General features: G+C 37.4%; 1 protein-coding gene across 3 annotated transcripts in view; it reads right to left on the bottom strand.

The window, feature by feature from the left end:
* ZFPM2 (zinc finger protein, FOG family member 2) overlaps window positions 1-20,247 on the bottom strand; it is a 306,084-nt gene that overhangs the window by 105,233 nt on the left and 180,604 nt on the right. For all 3 annotated transcript variants that reach the window (XM_069005338.1, XM_069005337.1, XM_069005339.1), the window contains one exon: window positions 5,707-5,818. In XM_069005338.1, the coding sequence (XP_068861439.1) occupies window positions 5,707-5,818 (112 nt within the window). The remainder of the gene's footprint in view (window positions 1-5,706; window positions 5,819-20,247) is intronic.

Genomic DNA, 20,247 nt, shown 5'->3' with positions numbered 1-20,247 from the left:
TATTCTAATGTAGCAGTGTTTAAACTTCTTATGATGTTTGACCTCTGTCTCATTAGGGTCCCTGATGCTGTATGTCTGTGGTGCAATGTACCATTACACTGCCTGAAGCTGCAGAGGAAAGAAAAGTATTTGCTAGCTGAAAACTCTTTTGCTGGGGAAAACAACGTATCAAGGATCTCACAGAACAATCAAGAAAAATAATTCTCTGTCACCAAAGAAGAATTTAAGTACCCTTCTGTTGCAACAATTGACTTTTCCTCTATGTTAAAAATTAGAATGTTTACTTTAAATTAGCAAAATTAATTAAAAATTGCCTTCAACCTTTACTAGTAGTTTCATGCAACCCTTTTACAATGTTTGTATTTTCAGTATATGGCACACACACTAGCTAAATAAGCCACCCCAGTACCAGTGAAATAAGTAACCAGTTATGCATTTACTGACTTATTTTACATGAATTATGGGGCTAAGTAGCCAGCGGAAGCCCCAGAAGGGTCGAGCAAAGCCCTCTGCCTCCAGTCCTGACTTCTGACCTGCCCTCTCCTCTGTGCTGCATTTCCTCAAGCTTCCATTTATAAATTAGCTACATGACACAGTTTCGGTGTGGGCAGCTGTCATTTTAACTAATATCGTTCTGTAAATCCACCCTAGCAGGCTTCCTCTCTACTGTGATTGGAGAATAGACTCTTTTGGGCAGCTTTCAAAAACTGAATCTGTTTGAGCAAGCACCCATCCCTTAGCTGTGTGGAGCAGCACTCCCCAGAAATTCCCTCCCCCACTCCCTGCTTTTCGTTCACCAAAAGAAAATGACAATTCTCGGATCTCACCCTTAGGCAATATCCTTCCTAGCAAGAACTTTGTTACAGTCGCTCAGTGGGCACCGACTGTGATTTCACTTACAGAGATGGAGGCTTTTTATGGCTCTCGATATCGTGTGTCCGCACCACCAGCACAATTAACGGGAGCGTCCTGTGGAATCACTTACGGAGATGTCATGCAGTGACTGTGGAACCGCACTGGGGCAAGGATGGGTTTTTTCTCCTCTTGCATCCTCTCAGAAATAACGAAGGGCATAAACTACTCAGTGAGGCCAGGCAGAGGAGGAAATAACATCAGTAAATCACTAATGGAAATGCAAAACCAAACACTGCCTCACACAAACTGAGATGATGGCTGGCTTAAGAAGTGCGCAAGTCACTGCCTGCAGCCACCTCCTTTTTGGCAGCCATACCCGACCCCATCCCACCATCCTGTGCACCAGCACCCATCCCTGTCCCTCCAAGGGGCAGCCTGCAAAGTGGTCATTTCCTAAATTAGGATTTGCAGCAGGAGACGTGCCCCCTGGCTGCCACCTGGCCGGCAGCATGCTCAGTGGGACGCAATGCAACCCGACCGGCCCAGACACACGTTACACATGTTGGCTTTCCTGCACAGAGTTATCCTGTGGTGCTCTGCAATCAATTACTGTTATACCACCATCATTAATAATTTTCTTAATGAAAATGATTCTGTTGATCTCCGTTGTATTTTAATTATCAGAGTTAAGCATAATTACACTGCAGCTCTGAGCTGGCATGTAGACTCCTTTAGGGCGCAATTTTGTTTTAACACACTGATAATGTAATTTTACATTGTGTCAGTTGTTTAGTTATTATCCAGTCGTACAATTCCGCTGTATTCCTGATAACAGATAATAACCTTAGCACCTCCTATATCCTGAAGTCATTTAAAAAGCAATATTGGAATTTCACAACTAGCTAACTTAATCGCCTTATGATTTTATAATTCCCACAGCTAAATATTTGTACAGACACCCTGTTTTAACAATGCCACTAAACATACGGTACCCATACATTTCACATAAATGGCTTAAATAATATCTAGAAAAATGTCTGTTACATGAGCATGGCTTTTAGTTTGTGCAACTGTGGTTTTTATACTGTTTCTATTCTGGTCAGTCATAATTTATTTTTTAAAATCCTTGCAGTTCCAGTGAAAGATTTTCAGCAAATAAATATCCCAGCCCCCCTCCTAGCTTGTGGGGAGACTCTCACCCGTGGTCTTAGAGATTTTCCAGGTCTGGTGCACAACTCTGTTAGCCAAAAATGTTTCTCAAGTACACTATGCGGCAATGACCATACAGTTCATGCATTAATACCTCTTACTACTATAACTTGCTTGAATTATGCTGAAGCTTTTTTTTTGAAAAGAACATATATTTCTAAATAAGCTGTAATGCATAAAATCTGTCTCTCAAATCTCAGTTTCTAAGACATATCTTAAATTACTGAATAGACTTTTTGAAAGTCCATTTTGAAACATGAGGGAAGTTTATGATAAATATTAAAACAAAAAGAGCATTTCTTTTGAATGCAACTACAGTTGTAAAAGTTTCAAGAAAATGGAGTGGAATAATGGCATGTGCCATGAGTAGCCAGCTTGCATCAGAATTTGTAAAATGGGATAATAATTAACTATCACTAATGAAATGTTTTTCTCTTTTCTAACTTGTCCTAGTATTGGGGAAATGTAAGTATAAAAAATACAGGTAGTATCCTAGACTAAACTGAATAATTAGAATGGCACTTATTTCAAATACTGAGTATTTACTTCATAGCTATCCACTTTGAATGTACTCTGATGTGTGATTTTAAATAACTGGTTTCTTTATTTAAAGGTGTGTATAGAAGATGACTTGTGATTGCATTGTAATAACTCAGATATATAATCCTATATGTGTACATCAGAGATATATATATATATATAAATTTACAGGTATATAGATATACGCGCACATAGATATGCACGCATACGCTTTGTTTGCTTGCCTAGGGAAAATATTTTATGGAGAGCATTGAAGGCAAATAGGGCCAGCCAGCTCAAATTCTCTTTCAATAGAACATACATTCTAGGTTCCTGTCCTTGTGATTATTCTGTGTGCAATATGTGGGTGACAACAGTGCTCCACAGCCTCTAGTGAATTGGAAATCAGACTGACATTCCTATGTTCTCGTGAAGGATCTGGGGAAAATTCTGCTCTCAAAGATATCTCTGTAATGAGCTAAAAGGAAATATGGCATGTGCTTCTGAGTCAGCAACTGATCAACCAGTACCATGTACTGTTAGCCAATTCTAAACTTATCTTCCTCTTAGAAATGTGCCAATTTACTCCACTCATCTCATCTTGAGTTTTGTATGGAAAACAGCTCCCAGGTGACCAAATCTGCTACATGGATAATTCCACACATTTGTTCAGCTAATTGCTTTCAGAAATAACAATGTATTGCTAAGCAAACTAACAAAATTATACACATGCAACTACAACATAACATCGAATTACAGCTACATGCCAGCTGACACCGTTTCATTAGAAGTAATGGCACTATAGGAGACAGAAAGCTAACACAAATCAAAGCAATGTAATCTGGAATGATGAGATACAAATTGAAGGAAGAAACATTATTCTATTTATTTATTTTACCATCTTCTATTTGACATTGTTTTGTGATCCAAGCCAATTAATCTTTCTAGTACAAAAATCCCAGCAGAGCTCAAGGCAAGGGTAGGCGCTTAATGACCGACAGAGCAGCCACCTCAGAGTTCAAAGAGAGGAACAGAATGCAGTGGAAGCAAAGCATAGCTACAACTTCCTTCCTGCATTATTTTAGTGAAGTAGCAGTTTTTAACATGTATTTATCCTCAAATTTATCCTCAACCTTAGTTATAATATGCATCTGTGGTAGAGACAATAGAATTCACCTTGAATACTGTTCAACTGTCTCACCATACCTTGTTAACCAAGTACTAAAATAACTGGCATAATCAGTGAAACAAAATCCATCACCTTTGAATGAAAATACTAATATTTTGGGCTAATCAGATTGCATCAAACTTAAGCACGTTCTTACTATTTGAAAAAAAATAAATCGTATTTCAATAGATTAAATCAGACTGCACTGAGACTGTCTAATGAATTAGATAATGTTTGTAAAATACTTTGAAGATGAAAAGTCCAACTGGTAAATATGTGCTAAGTATTAATATAATTACAGAAAGAATATAATACTTGATAAGACATCATCCTACGGGAATTTGCAGGAGCTACGTTTTGGAGTGAAAGTAGTTTCCCATTACATTAAAAAGTTTTTGCAGAAAAGTTTGCCTGTGTGTATTCAATATTACGAACAGCAAACTGAAGCTCTGGATTCATGCAAAAAGCTTCACTGTGTTTGCTACTCAGAGCACTTTGCTGCTTCTTCCACTTGGGCTGCAATCACCAAGCTGTGAAGGAAGGGCAACTCAACCCTTTTTAGATCTGAGCCCAGTTCTCTAGTACTGCAGGTGTTTTAGGTTGTAGAATGAATGTGTTGACATTTTGTAATTATAATAGAAAGAATTTATAAGACCCTGGTGTGCGACTCATTTTTAACATGCAAATTCCCTGTTTTCAGCGTTTCAACTTTCAAAGGCTTGTGGCAGTTTAAAAGCAATCCTCTTATAAGTGTATAAATTGCAATGATTATAGGAACAAGTTGTAATTGTTTCTAGTAAGTTTTTAGGAGTCTTTGATGTTATGATTAGTGTTTTGTATGTTAATATATTGATATGGGTGCTTATTTGCCTGGATGCTTGTATGCTGAAATGGTCACTAGGTTGCCGCAGCAAACAAATCTTTGATCTCAGTAAGTCTGTTTGGTTAGAAATAAAACCTAAAAGAAATTAAACAAGAACAGTGCATGTTCTAAAGTATTCACAAAGTGCTGAGATTGGTGATGGAAACAAAAGGAAGAAAAGTCACAGTTTTGCAACCTCATCTGTAGGGTGAACGCCAAACACAGCTACACTATGTTATTTTTATTCCATGTATTCAAGTGGTGTTTCGTTTAACTTTTTTAAAAACACGTAGTGATGATTCCGTAGCTGCATTTAGAAAGCTTTCACAGACACTGACCGAATAGTGTGCATAGTCCATGGTGCTATGGACCAAACCCAAGGCTCTTTGTGTTGCTTCGAGATGTAAGGCAAAAGCCTGAGCACCTTGAACCAAAGGAGCTGTTAGATGTGGTGGGGTAGATAAAGCATCCTTGGTGGGCAGCCTTGTAAGAACAAATCTGAAAATCCATGGAAGACAGAAGTGATACCCATTGCCACGAGTCAATACACTCCAGTGAAGCATCATCACATCTGCCACTACGCAGAGACTGCAATGTCAGACATGACAACCCTGAAATCCAGTTCCATTTATCTTATGTTACCATGTTGACACAAAGTCTTTTCATAGTCTAATCAAGTTCTCATTCTCCATATAAAACTGGATTTCAGTTAGTAGTCTACAACGTAATGCAGCATAGAGAAATGATATCCAGTATGCCCAATGAAATGTCAAAAGGAATTCACCTATTCAAAGTGTAGAGATTTTACTGGTGTTTCCCAGAGTACTGACTCAGAGAGAAATGGATGGTACGTTTTATGTCAGCTGATGTCCTTCAGTGTTTATAAAGTATTTAATAAATTACAGGCACCCTCTGGGGTTTTTATATCACTAGAAGAAAAAAAAACCAGCAAAACCAGAACATGGGAAAAAAATGGGCACAAAAACTGACATTAAGGGCAGACATAGTATTAATTTTCCTAGTATGCAACAGGTATATGTTTATCTCAGTAGCTTACACAAGAAAGTAAAGAAAAAAATCAGTTTGTGTTTACCTTTGCTGTACACAATGCAGTTGTTTTTGTTGTCTTCTACTCCTTGCCAAGTCACATCCAGCAGCCACTTGGGGCCAGCAGTCAGTACCATAGGGACTGAAGCCTTTGTCTTCTGTAGGAAGGATGATAACAAACAGATGCCATTTGTTCGCCTTGATTAAGAACTTGAATAATAATGGTAATAATCATTTTATTTGCAAACAACAAAATCTCCAAACCCATAAGCCAAAGTCTTATTCCCCTGCCTCAGGATTTTTTTTAAAGAAGACACAAGCAGGAAGCTTTAGTTCTTCCACTGATTGAATGGCGAAACTATCATCAAGGATTTTTCCGAATGATATTGGATCAGATCTCCAAGATTAGGCAGATCTCTGGTGGCTGAGAATTATAAAGGGAATGCCGATGACTTTCAAAGCAAAGAGCCAAGTGTTTAGAAGTGAACTTTAGACACATTGTACTTCATTATCAGCGGGATCTCCCTATTTCCTGAAACAGACAGGAAAGAATTTAAAGAATCAGTATTCATTTCAAAGATCTGTTCTGGGTAACATTTGTATTATCATAGGAAATTGTTCAGAATGGATAAGGGAATTTTTCCCCTTTTGCTATGTGTTGATGTGTGATTTTACTGTGTCTGAAATAATGCTAATGATTCACTGCAAAAAGACTACAAAACAAGTTGTATTAATACATTCAAAAACTCAAAAGTAAAGCAGGACATCATCACACCTGAAAGGCATGCAGGCAATTTGCCATCTCCTGTCTGTATTTCAGATTCTGTATTTAGAGAATTTGGTATTTGAGGAGATAAGGCAGAGGCCTCAAATTTACTAACACTTAACTCCTTTTACTAATCAAACGGCAAAATCCTGAGTTTGTCAGTATGTGGCAGTTAGACTTCTATCACAGACACTTCTTCTCTGTATCAAGAATGAAACCACAACAGAAGTACAAAGTACAAAAATCACAATGTAATATTTAATTCTTTTTTTCTGAGATATAATTCTGCCCAAGACATTCCAACATTTTGTAAGAGAAATTTAAATATTTTTATATTCCAACAATAATTCTCTAGTTGTCTTAACCTATTTTTTATTGTGATATGCTGTATGACTGACCAAGATAAAAAAAACTTAAGATACAGAAAATCATATTTACATGGACATTCCAAATGATTTGCCCACATTTATTATCGATAACTATCCTAGAAATGTAGTGAAGAATATGAACATTTACCACAGATCATATTACATTCACAAAATATACCTGAAAATATTTATTGAAAATAAGATACTGCTTAAAATATTTTAGTTATGTAAGATTAAATCAATAATCTTAAAGAATATATATTTACTATAATTACATTAGTATTTTAATAATGATGATAAATAAAGACAGACATCAAATGTTACAGGCCTTCATATTTTTGTGGGGTTTTTGTCTGTTTAGACTCCAATACTATTTTATCCAATACACTACTTCTTAATTTTAGTTTTAGATTTTACATTTTTCATACAAATGCTTGTGCATAAGTCACATTTTTTATATAAACTCCATGGCATTATTCATATTCCTTGAGTATGGAAAAAAACAGATAGAAATTATGAATGAAATTAGGAAAAAGGAATGTAACATCTAGCAAAAATGTAACTACCTAGTGAGAAAATACTGAAATCAGAGACATGCAGTGTCCTAGTAAGACTTTCTCTATGGGAAATTGCAGAAAGTATGTTTTGCTTATATGAAGTATTACAAGAGTCAACCCAACCGCATGTACTTGCATTCTGAATTTAAATTCTAATTAATAATTGACCAGTAAACAAAACAATTTTATTTTTTAAAATTTGGTTAAGTTTCTATATAAATTATCAAGAAGCCTGATATTATCAGTTACGAAATCAATGGAAAGTATATACATAGGGGCTATATAGAAAATAATGACATGAACTAGGCAAGGACTGAAAAAGAGCTGCAGCAGATGACATGAAAGGTAATCAAAGTATCATCTCTATCTTCTTTCATAGGGAAGTCTGAACTTTACTGTAATTTACACCAAAACAGTGCTAAGGCTGCCATGGGAACAATGAAAAGTGGCTATTCCTCCCATAGCTGAGAATCATACCCAAATTGAATACAAGCTGTAGCAAGAATGTTAGCAACTATGGCTGCATAGCAATAATGAAGAGGAGGATCAGGACACACTCCAATACTTGCTGCATTTCTCCATTTCAGCCAAGCCTTTAATATGTTTTTGTGCTTATATGTGCTTTCAGTCTCTGGTAATTCCAAGTATAATCAAAAGACAGTGAAATATTATCCAGCTAGGAGACTTTTCCAAGTACACCAAAAATGATTAAGACATTCAAAGAAGTATTTTTTTTTTCCTAAGTTGGAGGACAAGTTAAAAAACAGAACAAACCAAAATTCTATCTTTTAAGTGCAGAAAGGATAATCTATTTAATTTTCACAAGATCTAATTCCTATTTCTGGTTTACTTTTTTCCAGACGTCTGACATTTCATTGTGTCTCTTCCATCTCTAAGGGTATTATCTGCATTAAGGTGGTATCAAAAAGCCTCAAATAATATCAGGATCTTCTTGTGCTGGGCAATAGTTTATCTACATAGACAGGACAAATAATATGTCCTGGGAAAGGATTATACTTAACCACATACTGCTGAGGAAGAATGAGATACAGAGATACCATTTGACTTTCTCATGGAGATTAATTTCTCCTTTAATAAGTGGTAGGCTTAGTCCCAGGCCACCACCCCAGTTTCCTCCAGACAAGGAGAGGGGCCCAGGCCTCATCTCTTCTGAGGTGAAGCAGCGGCAGCAGCAGGTAGTCAGCATGTGCGTCTGCTCCACTGTTCCCCATTTACAGGGCTTTTTTGGAACTTAAAGAACTCCATGGTTATCACTAAATTAGCTTCCAGGTCGGCTTGGCAGTTAAATTTGTAATCAGCTCTGCAGCTGTAAGTGGTCTCTAAGCACTAGAGATAGGCTGGAGGAGGAACAGGATGTTTCGTCTCAAAGGTCTGCTAGCCCAGAAGAACTGGTGAACACCTCAAAAGAATTTCCCATTCTCCCATAGCTCTGCTCCCAAGCTGCACAGATATGTAAATAAACTTATTTTAATATGAAAGCAAAACTTCACAAGACCCCGGCTGCTTGTAAAGCTTGGCAGCTCCACTGAGGGATACCAGCAGTGGCTTCCCTTTGATGCACCTTAGAGGCATATTGTATGAGCTGTAAGGCAGGTCAGGACCACAGCAGCAGTTCTTGGGGTCTGGCATCCTGTGAGGTTTACACGTTCATAGGTGTTCACCACCGAGAGAGGCTTGCTCTTGTGCTTTATTATATAGTAAGAACTGAAGCAAGCCTGCTGATTCAGGAAAGGCCACTTCCTTAAAATGGTTAAAATGAAAAGACCCCAGTCCAAGATAAAAAGAAGCTATGGTTAAATCAGTCATGCCTTTATCACCTCAAGATTAGACTACTGCAATGCGCTATACCTGAGGCTACGTTTTAAATCCATTTGAAAGCTGAAGCGGGTGCAGAATGCGGCAACCAGCTTCTAAAGCAGGATATCGTGCTTTGAGCACATTACACCAGTGCTTTTTAATTTGCACTAAGTGTCTGTGGAATTTAAGGCACTGGTTAGAACCTGTAAAGGCTGGGACCTGTCTGTTTGAGATACCTAATTGAGACCTGCCAGGTCCTTTGTCTCAACTGTACAACCACAGCTGAGAACCCCAGAGGAACATGAAAAAGGGCTTCCTTGGCTTGACACCGAAGAAAGTCTTGGCTGGGCAACATATTCGTCATGACAGCTCTTTACCTTTGGGATATCATCCTACTTGAAGTAAAGTATGTTCATGCTCTGACTGACAGAAACTTCTATGAAAATCATCCTGTAATTCATAAGATGTACTTGTCATACGGCAAAATTTACTTGGTCATTCCCAAAACAGTGGGGGTAGGTGTTACCTACTTTACACTGTTTTGTTTTGTTTTTTTTTTTAAAGTGCTAGTAGGAATATCTCTAGCTTAAAAAATGTACCTTTTTACACACACACAAAAAAAGCTTTCTTGACACAGGAGCAACAATATTGCAAGTTTCTTACAAATAAGACTTCAAAAACCAAACATAATTTCATTTCTCCCTCTGAAAGAATTACACATTACTCAAAAGCTTACAAAACATTCTCCCTACTGCCTAAGTATAATCATAGGGATCTGCTAACGGGTGTCAGTAAGATGGGGCCATACAGTAATAACCTCACATTTTTTAAACAAGGGCACATTAGAGACCAACAGTTTTGTTGACTGCTTTATACTAGGTAACTGTAGATTCTACACTCAAGCAATGTTTCCCTAAAAATGCAATTTCTGCTAATGTTTTCATGCCATAACTAGACAAATTTGACAAGGACAAGCAGGGTCAAAACTGTGATCTCTCAGGGAACAATTAGAATTAGCTAATGAGGATAAAAGAGGTCAGGCAGGCATCCACTTCTCACTAACCTTTGAAGAAACTGGACAAACAAGGGAGGTAACCCTCAATAAATGTTTATATACAGTCAAGAGGTTAATGGAGATAAAAATAGCCATCACAGCAGGCTGAAAATAGTTTTGCACTCTTGTTAAATGGAATCAGTGCTGACAAGTAACATTAGATGGGCTCTTCCCTGTGAAGATTTCTAACATATGATGTGTGTGGCCTGGCAGAAACTTGAGGAAACCCCCACGCTGAAGAAAAGTACGGCATGATCAAGTTGTTTGAAACCTATGAAATTCTGATGTCAAATGCCTGATCAGTGTTAGCTGTTTCTTAAGAAGCTGTGCTGAAGCAACAGTTACTGAGCTATTGAGCTCATGTTCAGTAAGTCACTGTGACACGACCATTCTGTCCCAGGCACAGTGCTCCAATAAACGTTCAACACTATTTAAGGAGATGTATTGATACTCAAAGGCTTTGTTTCTCACTGTATTTTGGTTCCTGCAAACAGATTTTCTTTCTAAATCTTCCAAAGAGCCTGAATTCCCATGAAAGATACAGAGTATTACCAGAATGTCTTCATGCCCTTGGAGAAAGTTCCAATGCCCGCTGGGCAGAGTTAGTTTATACAGTCAATTAAAACCAAGAGTGTACTGGGAGAAGAGCTGTAAACATATCTCAGGTGCCTTCAAATATGAGTCTGGGCTAGCAAAACACCAGTTAATACACTGACGGAGGTTTCTAGTTTGAAATTCAATTTAAATTCAATTGGATCATCACAGGGTTGACCTGCTGAAGCTGCAGAACATCCCCTCTTGAGAGGTTGAGTTCACCTTTGATGATCACCATACTCAATTCAACAAACTCTGTAAGCTCATCAAATCAATTCAGTTGGGAAGGGCTCCTAAGGGTCATTCCGGACAGAACAGTAACAGATATTTGTATATGTCTCACACTATCCCTAATTAGTTAGTATTTAAGATTTTTTTAATACTAAGAGTGGTAACTCCATTTTATCACCTCTCACACTGACTGCCCCAATGCATTTCTTTACCTTGAAACTGATTACAAATTCATAAAGCTCTAAGACAATTCCATCCAAACAGCCCAATGGACAGACACAGACCCACATTTTGTTGTTGATTTGTATGGAATCAGCTGGACTGTCTTTCAATTTCTGTAGCTTCCCTGAAAACTCTTATCTTTTTCCAAGGAGGATTCAGTCTTGGAAGAATATTTATCTCAGGGGTTTTTCTGGAAAACCTGCCAGTCAAGGCCCATGGCAGCACTTCACAGTGCCACAGCTTTCTTTGCTAGATGTGCAGAGGCAACTCCTGTCCACTAACACAACACTGGAGATGTCAGGAGGTTTTCAGTGCTGTGCTTCCATGCCAATGACAACATCACCAATTAAAGCAAAGACATGACAGCCTCCGGCTGTAAACACCCACTCTGGAATCTTACAATTGCACCAGCATTTCAGCTTTCACAGCCTCCACTATACCTGTAGGTGAGACCTTGAAACTTGAACTAAATGTAGAAGAAATTTTGCAATCCTTAGTCCTTGTGGTTGAAAAAAAAACCCAACCCCAAAAACCTTTGAAAAACTGATACCAACATAATGTATGCAGTTAATTTCTCCTAAATCTTTATAAAGCGTGACATATTGTTTTAGTTACTTTACAATTTTTTGGGGATCCAGGGTTTCAGAGGAGTGTTCAAGCAAATGCATATGTGCACAGAAAAATTGTTACTTGTGATGGGCCATGAAACTAGTGATGAAGAAAAGAAGGATCTACTTCCCACTATTTTTTTGGTGATAGGAGAAGAAAAATATTGGTAACAGTTGTAGAGGCTGTGGTCAAACCAAAGCCTTTAAATGTTTCAAACATAAAAAAAAAGGGGAAAAAATGTGCACACAGATGGAATCCCAAAAGACAGCTGGGATTCCCTGCAACTGAGAAACCCTGCTGTTTACCCCAAGGGATCACCACTTGTCAAGTGACAAGACTGAACATACATTTCACCATGTATCACAATGTACACTTCATCCACAAACCTAAAGCAGACCAAAGAAATTATTCAAACAAAAAAACTCCACACCCTAGGTATGTTAATATTTTCCAACACTTGTCAGGATTTTAATATGATTTCAAAATTTTTATTACTATCAAATGTGCCTGCCTAATGCAAATTACATGTGTGCTAAACATGGGGATCATTTCATTTTACCTAACTAGAATGCACTTTTTTCAAATCTGTAAAATAAACATAAATCAAATGTCACTGTAACTTAGGTATAAAGTAATGTTGTCAAAAGCAACTTCAATTTGGTCTATTTAACTCAGGATACCCTTGGAACACATCTTCAAACTCTTCTCCAGTTCTAAAAAGGTTTAAATAAATCCATATTCTGGAACAACTGGACCTAGCTGAGTCCTGGTGATTCTTTCTGTCTGCTTCTGTGGTCCTGGAGAAGGTGATTACCAATTTACCGGAGCAGGAATGGAAAAGCTGCAAAATGGACCTCTGAACACTCAGTGATCTTCCACTGCCCCCACCATTCTGTCTTGATGGGCTTTCTACTCCTGTCTTTCCTTCCTCTTAAGTTTTCATCTGGCTTCACTCCACAGTTGCTCCTCCCCTGCCCTTTCCTCCCACTTCTTTTCCCAATTTTATAAATACCTGACTATGTACAGATTATTTCCTTTCTCAAAGAGCATGGGATGGATACAGTGTATTTTGCCATCACTCTCTTGACTTCGGTTTCTCATTTTATTTTTGCCATTACTCTTTTTCCTGTTCATTCTGTTCTTTGGGAAAGCAGTCTATATACGTGTGTTTACACAATGACCAGAACCAGGAAATAGTATTCTTACTCAGTGCTGGGATTAGCATAGATGTGCCAAGGATATTCTGAAAGTTGACAACCCAAAGTGTATCATCTCTGTTGTGGTGAGTTGATACCTGGGGGTAGCATGAGCACTGTCAGTGTGTCTTAGTGTTCAGGTATCTGCCGTGGGTGTTGAACCTTTCTGCTTTACTGTAAAGTTGAATACTTTGGATAATACTATTTCAGAGATGACATGCACCTGTACCGATGAAATCACACACTATATAACTTATCTTTAGACAAGATATCATGCAGTGCTGCTTGCACACTTTCACGCTGAATTATCAGTGCATTTTTCCTACTGGGTTAACCTCACTGTTGTAAATTATTGTCTACTCTAAGAATTTCATCTCTCTACTAATGAGACCATGTTGATATTTGCCAGTCAACACTTTCTGAATGCACTTGCTTGAATGTCACTTATTTCCCTTTTGCTAAACATTTTTCACATAAGATAGATGAATGCTCTGCTCAGTATGGCTCAGCTGCAATTCTGCAAACATCAAATTTACTCTGGATAGGTTGAGGGACTAAACTGTGGGATAAACCATCAATCCCCAGTAAGCCTCTGACAATTGGTCTCTCACTTTGCACAAGTATCATTTGGGCTTGGGGCAGTTAATGTGACAATAGATATTTCAGATGATCAACGGGACAATTACAGAGATTTTTCTAGAAGACATGAAGGCATTTATATTGCATATGGATTAATTCTGCCTGGTCCCATGGTCTAGCTGTTTACACCAAAAGTCATCAAAAATGATTGCTGTATCTGCAGCTTAATTCAGTGTGGTGCTGAATAATTTCTAGTTTAGAGCAATTTTGTAATTTTTTGTCTGTTATACTTTTTCTTATCCTGGATGATTTAAATCACGTTTTCCAGAAGTCCAAATTTCATGTATCATATGTTTATTTTTATCTAAGGAATAGAAAAAGGGGTAGGACAAGGGGGAATGGCTTTAAACTGAAGGAGAGTAGGTTTAGATTAGATACAAGGAAGAAATGCTTCACTGTGAGAGTGGTAAGGCACTGGCACAGGTTGCTCAGAGAAGTAGATTCCCTACATCTGGAAGTGTTCCAGGCCAGGCTGGATGGGGCATTGAGCAGCCTGACCTAGCAGAAGGTGTCCCTGCCCCAGGTAGGGGGGTTGAAAGTGGATGATCTTTAAGGTCCCTTCCAACCCAAACCATTCTATGATTCTATGAATCCATTAAAAATACAAAAATAAAAAAGGACATGCCTAAAGCCTTCTATAAATCATCCATTACATAAAACTACAGAATTGCTAGTTTTAGATTCTGCTTATTTTATGTTGTTATTACTTTGTTTGGAACTGCAAACTCAGGTTGTATATTTTACTTTAGAAAAGTGAATGTTTTTGTCATGAATGGTGAGTAAGTCACAGTTTAGCAGAAGTAAAAGACAGCATTTTTTTAAATTTCAACTTTTTTTTTATTTCCCAGGACTAAAGAGGGAGAAAATAAAAAGTTCTTTGTATATGCTTATCCAATATTTTAAATGTATGCATTTAAATGAGTGCAGCTCTATTAGGATTACATTTCCAATGAATATTGTGAGGTCTTTATGAAATACATATTCAATACAAAGGCATTGTAGTCAATGGTATAGCCATTGCAGTGTAACTCTCTTGGTGATGCATTACATAATATTTGAACTTCAGTGGTGCACACACTGAATGCACACAAAATATTATATATAAATTCCTCTCTAATTTGAAATAGAATTGGGGAATAGAAAAGAATCTATACCTTTCTTGAGGACTTTTTAAGATTTTTATGCATGCTTTTATTACCTTTATATATATATATATATATATATCTATATATCTATCTATCTATCTATCTTTACTAAGAGGAAATGTGGTACTTTAAAGTAAGAGCATAAATCCAACATACAATCCTCTGCCCAAGTTTTATACTTGTTAAGATAGAATAATCATTTAAGGTAGAAGTTTAAAGCATGATTCAACAACCAGAAGTCTTCATGTATGACTTTGATTAATTATTTTTAGTTCAGTTGAAACATCCCAGTTTATCTCCTTTTAAGATTATCCTTGACATATTTAGAAATCCTAATGCAGATTTTATGGCCCACACCTATCCCTGATGGTGCTAATGGACTAGGCATAATGAATCATTCTAATTTGGATGAAAGGACCACACAACATTGTGGCAGTCCTTTAGAGAATTAAGGCTCAATTCTGATCTTCCAGACTTATGAATGCATTTTTGGGATTAGGCTGCGTATCTGTACATCTGTTGAGTCTCAAGGGGTGTATACTCAGCTAAGTATTCTGACCTTCCAATGTACTGTATCAAATGTGTGGCCTTGGGATATGAAAGGATTTGATTACAACTGTATTTTAACACTGATTTAATATATAATTATGGGGTAAAACCTAATTCCTCCTTACATCTTCATGTAGAAAATTCCATCACTATTAAGCAGACACTAGGATATTTTTTCCCCAGCGAGAATGATAGTAAATGGAAGAAATTGAAACACCCACCCAGGATAATGTAAAATCAAGGACAATCTTCTTAGGGATGGCTTTAAAATCAGCTTCTTGTGTCCATAAAAAAACAAATTTAAATGATCTTCTGCAAGTGTGTTGCTAGTAGGTACGCAGTGCATTATGCACAAGACTTGACAGCTTATGTATAAATAAACTGGAACAAGGCTCCTTTAGTGATTTTCACTATAATTCTATGCTTTCTTGTTCACAGGTAATGAGGAGAGCAATTAACTTCACACACACACTATATATGTAATACTGATGGAAAAAGTTTACAAATAATTGGAATTATCTGGTTATTATCTATTCACTTATAATTTGTTTTTCTAGTATATTAAAGATGGAATGTTGTAAATCTTCCTTTAGCTGGTTAAACTTTCATAAGATATGCTTTGTGTCTTTATGTAAAATTTTAAACTTTTTTTATTCCATTGAAAACTCCTTCTCAAAGATTGTCAGTGAAAAACCCCTCAAAATACTAAAATAGATTTCAAAAGAAAATCAGTTTGATAGATTGTAAAATATGACTGTGCAGTATTTTAGGGGTTTTATTTTTTCTTCTTTACCATCACATTTTGCATAGATTTTAAAATAAATAATAGTGATATTAAGTAACTGATTAATATGAGGATTTCAGCAAAAATACTTTCCAAAATTCTGTGCTTTCTCATCAATATGATCTGTCACAGATCTGAACTACAGATTCATGGTGCTTACATTTTCTTTATGATTTCAGAAAGCTTGGACCAAGAAGATGAACTGAGCAGAGCAGCACCTTTAATTTGCAAGCAGTTACTTTCTTCCAGTTGAAGAATATGCAACACATAATCAGGTAATTTTTTCCCCCTGCCTTCAAAGCATGAGGATTTTATTTTACTGTTCTCACACAAAAATTAAAATTAATTTCCCTAAAATGCCAATGACAGACTAAAAGTATCCTCAGTTTTTGTAGTTTGTATGACATCGTTGTGTAACACAGCTCTCATTTAAATTGTTTCAGTGTACTGATTAAATGCAACATGACTAAGAACTGCAGCTATGCAAGTTTCCATGGAAGAAAAGTCTCAAAAGAATGGGTGAAGGTCCTTCACTGGGACTGGAGATAAAGATGGAGAATCCAGCAGCAGGACTGGTGAGTACGGGGCTCTGGTTCCAGTAAGACTCAACAAACAGCTCAGATCAGAATCTGAAGTCCAGGAAAACAGCCTGTAGCTTCGAGATTAGCTTTCTCACACTATTGCTGAGTTAAGCCAGTACAAACATCATCATGAATGCATAATTATGATTACGCACTATGCTATTGCATAATAGATCTTAAAATCTGGAAACAAAGAAGTAGTGTGGGAATGCTGTTTTCAGGCTTTTGGTTTTGAAGACAATGAAGTTAAGGGTAAAAGACTTTCCATAAGGAAAAACAGTTCCAAGAAAATGCTTTTCACTTGGAAAATTCATACAGATAGTTATGAAACATTTACACATAAAAGCAGGGGTAAAGGGAGATAGGGACCTGGTGCTATGTTTATAACTTGAAAATTACAATGAGCAAAGCCCAAACCCCTCCCATATTAACATATTCTAGGGAACTAAAAAAAACCCACTATCACTTGAAATAAGTAACAATAGACAAAGAAACTGGAAGCTTGGCAAGTTTACTTAAAGGATCTTTTTCTCAGAAAGAAATAAATTTGATTTTTTGAATTCTTTGCAGCAAGAATTTCCCTATGAACCAAAGTTCATTTCTGGGACTGATGGATATACACAGTCTGGTATACTAAGTTTAAATGACAGTGTTGATAAAAGGGTGATGCAGCTTGCTTAAAAGGAGCTGATGGATTCATTCACTTTCATGTGTAGAAACAAAACAGTGTGAATATGACGAATGCAGTAACTGGGTACATCTATGACTAAAGACTGTTGGTATCAAACTCTTGTGCGTTGCCAGTTTATCAATGAAGCCACTTTGTGCCAGCAGTGCTGCAGCTCTGTGTTCTCTAGTAGGACACCTTGAGACCTGTAAAGACTCTGGGATCATAAATTCAAGGAGTGGTCCTCAAGTGGGAGTGGGCTGACTTTCAAAAGTAGGAAGCATCAAAAAGAACAACAAATTTGCACATAGGTTCTATATAGGGGTCAGGTTAATTTTGTTGTATGAAATGAAAACTCACAGAGGTAATAAGAGTCAAGCTGAGTACCACCACACTGCAGACTGAATTTAAGTGATTAAAAAATTATTGTACTGTTGGCTAAGACCAGTTTCACAAAAAATTACTTTTTAGCTCCAAAAAGTAAGTTTTCCTTGAAGGCCTTCCCTGGTTCAAAGAATACCCAATACAATCCAATAAAATCAAATCCTTTATCCTTCCAGTAAAATTTTTGAATGAATTTTCAGATACCTGAGAAAGAAAAAAAAAGAACAAAACAACCCAGCTTCCAAATGTTCCTAGCACTTCAAGACACCAATGAAGCAAATAAAAGGGAAAGAAAGACCCTCAATTGTGTGTTATGGAGCCAAGAAAGCAACCTAACGCCACAAAGCACCAGAGGTAAATCAAGCTCACAAGAAGCAAAAGCTTTAGAAATTGGCAGAATCAGAGCAGACCAGGCTATCAAACCCCACAAGTTAGTACAACTTTATACCAGAATTTCTCTTCTTATCACAGAATTAGGCATGAAAATGCCACACTACTGCAGCCACCATATCCATTTCAAACAACTACCTCGTATCACTTGGCACTAAATGGCAGCAGCTGTTCAAGGCAGACTTGAACCTGGCGTTCCAGCTGAGCAGCGGTTTTTCCCTGCTCCCAAGAGATATGAGCCTTCAGGTGAGGTGTGAAGCTGACATCAGCATGGGGCATTTGTCTCATGTGGCAGCCTCCAGGCTTCAGGGTTACTACAACCTCTGCACAGGTGCTGCTGTTGTCACCACAAGCCTTCTGAGTTTTTTCAGGGAACAAAATGAATAATTGCCTGATTCTCACAAGTCCAGATCCTATTTGCACATTGAAGGGAAGTGGTCACATCTGCAGAGCCTCTGACAGCTCCTGCTAATTCTAAGGAGGACAGCTGGATGATGGAAATCTGCCTCTTCACTCCTCCACTTAAGAGGTGACCTTTGATCAAACCTTCTTTTACGAAGCTGTGGATGATGAACAAATGAATACAAGCTACAACATCAAACAAAGAAGCAGCACTCAAACTCAGGGCCAGCAGAGCCATGGCTTTAGGTCCGCATCAGCCACCGGAAGGAGAAAAGGGATGCTCACGACCAAGCACTCCTGCTCCACACAGCTCAGGCAGATCCAGCCCCTGCTCCTTGAAAGTTCAAGTGAAACTTGATTTACAGCCACACCTTGGGTGGCGGGCAAGTGCTGGGAGAGCTGAGAGAGATCTGGACAAAGAGTGATGGGAGGCAGAGGCAGGGGGCAGTGGGTTCCCTTAGTATTATAAAAATGCATCTTATTCTGTTTTTAATCAACGAACCTTATCCAGCAATCAAGGCAGATATATAATAAGCTGAGCTACTCTGTAAATCTAAACATTCCCCACAAATAGAAAAGATACAGCCTGAGCTCTCTGATTGTTACTACGGCAACTATCTAAAATGAAAATCTTGTTAACCCTTTGCATGCTGTAGCCACCCATGCATCAGTGTTAGCTGACTTCTGTGCACTTATCTCTCCTTTTTCCCCCTCAAGAAATTCATAATTGTATTGCTTCACAGTAGTTATGCTCTGGTTATCCTGTTTGAGACTGAAAGAACTGTGATAGGTGGTAGTTTCACAGGTACAGCTGAGTTTTGTTACTTGCTCATTACTGGGATTATAGTTCAAAAAATAACTAAGAAAACAGAAGAGAAAATCTTTAGATTGCTCCACGAAGCCTGGGATTTTGATTAAAACCTTGACAACTGAATGGGATGTTTTCTAACAAACCACACTCCTGCCTTTTTTCTACTAGTTATGAAATTATTTGACTGCAAATAGCATATTTTTTGGAGGAATTATTTCTCTATAGTGGATTATAAGAAGGCTACTTTTCAAACATTTTTTTAAAGCTTCTATTTCTTAAGTACTCCACAGAAGACTGCCAGTGATTTTAACACAATAATATGTTAACCACAGTGCAAAGAAAATTAATGGCAGGTATTTGACTTGAAAAATTCCTTAAATGCAAGAAAATTTAGACAAAAAGAAAACTGACTTTCTAATTTTCACAAGTTGCAGAAGATATTACAATCACATTAATACTTGTATGTACCTCAATACTCAAGACAGTTTAAATATAATATCTATTTGGCAGCATTATGACAAAGGGAAACTCTCTGCAGTTCTTATGTCTTTTACAATTCACCACTGAAAACAATGGAAGTCATGGAAATTTTTCCATATTCAAAGTAAAAGAAGCAGGACGTGGTCCATAGACATCAATTCTATTGATTCCTTTACCTTGTGCCTGCCATGTAATCAATAGAGACCCTTCAGTACTGGGTAGAAATACTCTTTATGGAATTCCCACTTTGTTGTTACTGAGAGTGAAATGCTTGATTGATATCTTACAGAATTGCTTCATTCACTTCAACATAGATAAGGTTAAAAGATCATTACCTGGA

The sequence above is a fragment of the Aphelocoma coerulescens genome, chromosome 2, assembly GCF_041296385.1.
Source record: "Aphelocoma coerulescens isolate FSJ_1873_10779 chromosome 2, UR_Acoe_1.0, whole genome shotgun sequence".
NCBI classification, from domain to species: domain Eukaryota; kingdom Metazoa; phylum Chordata; class Aves; order Passeriformes; family Corvidae; genus Aphelocoma; species Aphelocoma coerulescens.
This window is presented reverse-complemented; position numbering and strand designations above follow the sequence as displayed.